Raw genomic sequence first — 4,742 nt, 5'->3', positions numbered from 1 at the left:
GGTAAAATGAAAAATCCATTGGAAATTTCTTAGGCTATAAGTAATATAGAATCAGTTTTTCAGTGGAATTTCCTTGAAATCAAAAGAAGCATTTTCTAAATGTGTTGCGGCGCACTAGCCCAGCATACTTTGCACCGGGCAGCGCATCGCAGAGTACAAACCCGACACACTGCTTTGAAGGCACGAGGTCCCTGCTGCCCTTGGGCCCATCCGTGCCCCTGTCGCGTCAGCGAATCTGGGAGTGCAGAGGGGGACCGCTCGCTACCCCTAAGCTTCCCGGAGGATCCTGTCAACAGCATCCGGCTGGCATGGTGAGAGGTGAGCCACGCTTGTCGCCAGCCCCACCTCACTGCTCCGACTACCTCACGAAGTGGCCCTCGGTGATGCAGGCGGGGTGAGGTGCTGACTTTTCTCGAGGCGAATACTACGACGATATTTCACACGTCCCCTATACCTTATTCTACTGTCTGAGTTTGTTTGCATTGTGTCCGAGACTTTTGAAGAAAGCTCCCCCTTCATGCGGACTTCCTGACAAACTGTTAACTACGCATGGCAAACCATCGAGCTAACCATACATCAACGTCCCTTATTTTCTCGTTTCATTTTCTTGGAGCAACAGGTTTTCCCTTTCCTTGTAGAAACAAGACCAAACCTTCATGGCTCCAGGAAAGCCGGGCCGGGGGCCCCGACCGATCCAGCACTTTAACATCGAGAAGGGGGCCTACATTTTTTTCTTCTTCTTCTTTCCGCGCCACTCGACCCCGGGCAAGGTTGAGCTCGCGCAAAACGATCTTCAAAAGACAGGGAATCGAATTGGGTCCAAGAACTGGCGGCGGAGTTAGCCCTGCTTCCCCAGCCAGCCCGCAGGGCGGCGCGGCGCCTACAGCCCGGCACGGGGCGGGTCCTGAACTGATCGGGGAGGGAGAGGCACACGTGCGTGGATGCTGCTGCGGCTTGAAGATCTCTCCCCTCCTCCCCACTGTCCTCCGTCTCCCTCTGGACCATAACAGAGCGCACCGTCCCAACAAGTTAGTACGGCCAACACGATATAAAAGCAAGTTTTCAGCATAATGGCCCGGCGTGTTCAGGGGAACTTCCACTCTCGCAGTGGCCCGCTGCTCCAGGAAGTGGCTGCCACCCCCGTGCCCGGAGATGAAAGGGCGCGGAAATGGGCGTCACTTACTGCCTGCTGCCCCCGGCGCGCAAGCGACACAGGGCCCGGAACTTTTTTTAATAATTTAGATTGTTGGTTGGGAATATGAAAAGAAACCGGGAAAGCCGTTTAACAACAGGCTATTGCGCCCGCGAGATACGCCGAGGACGACGATATAACATCCCAGGAACGCGGCACAGGGCGTTCGTTGTTGGCCGGCTCCTCCTCCACCCCCCTCCCCTTTTCCCAATCCCCTTTCACGCCCACAAACTTAAAGGCGCAAGGCTACCAACGTGGAGTGGACATTCAGCAAACAGTTTGACTTTGAGGGGGAGACTAAATGACAAAGGTCCGCGTGCGTGCGCGTGTTTGAGAGTGTGTGTGTGTTAGAGAGGGAGACTCTCTATCTCTCTCGCTCACTCTCTCGCACAAACCGTGCGCTGTTACGCCCCGAGTTACGCCCTCTCACGACCGGCCGCAAGCGCTACACGGGTTGGACACATCCCTATGGATGATTCTCGGCCGGAGACTCATTTGCATCCATCCAGGTCCTCATCACGCTGACAGATTTCAGCAACCAACTTTTCACCCCATTATACGGGCCGCATACTACTCGCCATCAACGGGAAAGAAGATTCGCTGATATTGACACACACAAATTGATGAGAAATAATATCCGGATGGGAGGAAACATAAGCTCTTTAAGCTGATACTCGACTGCGTCAGCAGGTAAGCAGGTTAGAATAGCGATATAGTTGTTTCAGCGACTAATTAGGTCATCAATACATTTGCAAAAAACGTATCTACTTGCTGTGCTGCTGTGACAGTAAATCTTTCTTTTGTGTGTGTGCACTTCCGAGAAAATCAAAATAAATATTATATTTCGGAGCTACGGGAGCACGAGGCGGCAGGGCGGAGCAGCTTACCTTGGAAGTAAGGGATGAGCTTGCACATGGCGGCGCCGAAGACGAAGTTCTTGAGCAGTTGGCCCAGCAGGGTGAACGGCATGCAGAATACGCCGAGCAGCAGATCCGACACGGCCTGGCAACAGACAAAGCAACGACAAACTCAGACGCATTGTGGAAAACATTGTAAAAGTGCAATTATTTTCCTAACAAAAAAAATTACAAATTTTACAAACAGTGTTTTTAATTTATGGGTACAGTAAGCTTATGATAGGGCATTCTTTTTCTGTTCAGAAAACTCCTCGGCACTTTAACAATTTGAAATCGTAACTTAAGAACATTTTGCACGGAAAGTGTTCCCGTAAACGCTACTAATATTTTTCTCCCCTGACGCGTCGTTCCCTGATTCGGGCAGGATGAGGGTCGGGGTGGGAGTTATGGCAATGTCCTGCGCTGCAAAATTTTGCGCAGAAGTTTTCAAAAGTTTAGTTTCCGTATTCAACTTGTTTTAATACAACAAACATCACTTTTTATATGGAGTTTGCGGGGGGAGGGAAAGGACCGCATAGACACTGCACATCTGCTACGAAGCAGAACGAACGCGCACATCGTGTACCTGAAGTTTATATATTGTTTGCTGTCGTGCGGTACTGCACTTAGAATTTCACAAGTGTACTTGCAGCAGAGAGCTGTCGCACCAGTCATTATAACTATATTTTTTTCCGAAATGCTGTTGTCTTTTTTGTACCGAGTACAGGTCCATTTAAAAAATTGAAATCTAAGAACACATCAATGAGAGCTAAAAAGTTATCCTGGCGCATTTTTGCTGACACTGGCCACCGGATGGTAGAGCAGTATGTGAGCCACACATCCGCTATCGCACACACGCACACATGCTCACACTCGAGCACCAGGTGCCGCACTATAAAGCCCTCACCCATGTTCCAGCCGCGTGACAGTGTTATTCCGGCGAGTAATATCCGTGGCTCCGGCCCACGCGTCCGGATTACAGCGTCCCTTTCCCACCTGACAGCCTCCCGCCGGCGATAGGCTCCGCCGCACCCCGGGCTGCGGTGTTCCACCCGGATCGGCCGGCGGGCCCGAGCTCAGCCGGACACAGTCCTCGTGTCTCTCTGCCCGTCCCTCGGGGACAGTGCAAGGAGAAGGTGACCGCAGCCGACCGCACCCCGCACACCTAGCAGAAAATGGTGGTGGTCGCAAACGCGTGGACAAGGTCGTCGCACACGTAAGCAGAAAAAAACCAACGGGGGAGAAAGCAATCACAGTTTTGGTTATCGTATCTAATTTTAACCCCAAAATTTCTGAAAAGTCAAACAAATTGAAAAAAAAAAAAACATTATTTCTAAATCGAAATTCGAAGGTCTTATCCCGTGCTCTCGCATTTCTCCACGGAGCCTCTGGCCCCACTGGCCCCAGTGCATCAGCCGACTGACGCGCCGCCGTCCAACCGCGCCATCGATCACCCGGAGGCGGGAGCAGCTGACGCGGCGGTGATAAGTGGGTCGAGCCACAACAACGATGCAGACATCACGCATCCTTATCGTTATATCCGTTTCACTTAGAAATCCGTGTACAGGGTGGGTGATCCGGGACGGGTTTTTTTTTCTGCTTCTACTGTACCGGATTCATGCGGGCGGGCGGGCTTGCCTATCGTCGTTCGCCATGGCACCTTACGGCCTGGTGTGAGGGTAGGCAACCCGTCCGCACGCATGAATGCGGTACAGTATAAGCAGAAAAAAAACCACGGCGCGTATCACCCACCCTGTATTCTCTGCTGTCTAAATCCCACTTTAGAATTCCGCTTTACCCTCAAATTCTTACTGCTCGATTTCTTTTTCCACCATAAAAAACGTTTAAAAGTTTTAAAACGTCCGTGTCAGAAACTTTTTTATCCGTTGCTTCACCTGAGCTGTACCTTATTTTTTGAGGGAAAAGGGACAACTTTCACGAAACACATAGGAGTAAGGAAAGCTCCGCAGATTTCGAAAAAATCGAAAAGAATGTAGGATTGACTTCCACTTTTTGAGGGGGTTATTCACAATCTAAGGCGTTTTCCTAAAATTATGGAAGGTCCGCAAAGTTTTCCCCTTTTCCTCAAAGCATAAGACACTTGTTTTAATCGTGTAGAGCGCTGCTCAATGAAATGGCCGAACGGTGGGACGCGCGGGCCAAGCATCAGACGCGCGTCTGTTTCAATCAACGAGGGACAGGATCGTTCCGCCGACGGCCTTTCGACGAGCACAATGGGTCTCAATGATCGGATGAGGAAAGAGGAAAAAAAGAGTAAAAGAAAGAGATGAGGCCTGCTGCGGGGGGCAGCCCAACTGTAGTAAAGTGAAAAGGAAAAAAAGGGAGGGAGCTTTATGGACAGGTGCTCGAGATGAGGCGGACCGGCATGCTCGCCCACCGACGTAAACAGGCACGGTGGCCAGTCGTTCGAGTGAGGGACTTATTGTAGGTATAGGGCCCACAGCGAAACAAATATTTCGAGTCTCGGTTTAGGAACCGATATTTCCGATAGTTCGTCATGCGTGCGTTGAGTTCTTTCCCCCATGAGACATTCGCTTCCGTCTCCTACTCGCGGGTTTCTGTTTCTCTTTGCTCCCCGCCCCCCCTTTTTCTCTCTCTCTCTCTCTCTCTCTCTCTCTCTCTCTCTCTCTCTC

General features: G+C 50.9%; 1 protein-coding gene across 1 annotated transcript in view; it reads right to left on the bottom strand.

Moving 5' to 3' along the window:
• The window catches only part of LOC113205262 (cholecystokinin receptor-like), a 198,744-nt gene that overhangs the window by 61,610 nt on the left and 132,392 nt on the right, over nucleotides 1-4,742 (bottom strand). The window contains exon 3 of the mRNA XM_052267445.1: nucleotides 2,080-2,194. Coding sequence (XP_052123405.1) covers nucleotides 2,080-2,194 — 115 coding nt within the window. The remainder of the gene's footprint in view (nucleotides 1-2,079; nucleotides 2,195-4,742) is intronic.

This window comes from Frankliniella occidentalis, unplaced genomic scaffold, assembly GCF_000697945.3.
Source record: "Frankliniella occidentalis isolate FOCC.00 unplaced genomic scaffold, Focc_3.1 Scaffold52, whole genome shotgun sequence".
In the NCBI taxonomy this organism is placed as follows: domain Eukaryota; kingdom Metazoa; phylum Arthropoda; class Insecta; order Thysanoptera; family Thripidae; genus Frankliniella; species Frankliniella occidentalis.
The sequence above is the reverse complement of the archived record's forward strand: the minus strand, read 5'-3'. Positions and strand labels throughout refer to the sequence as shown.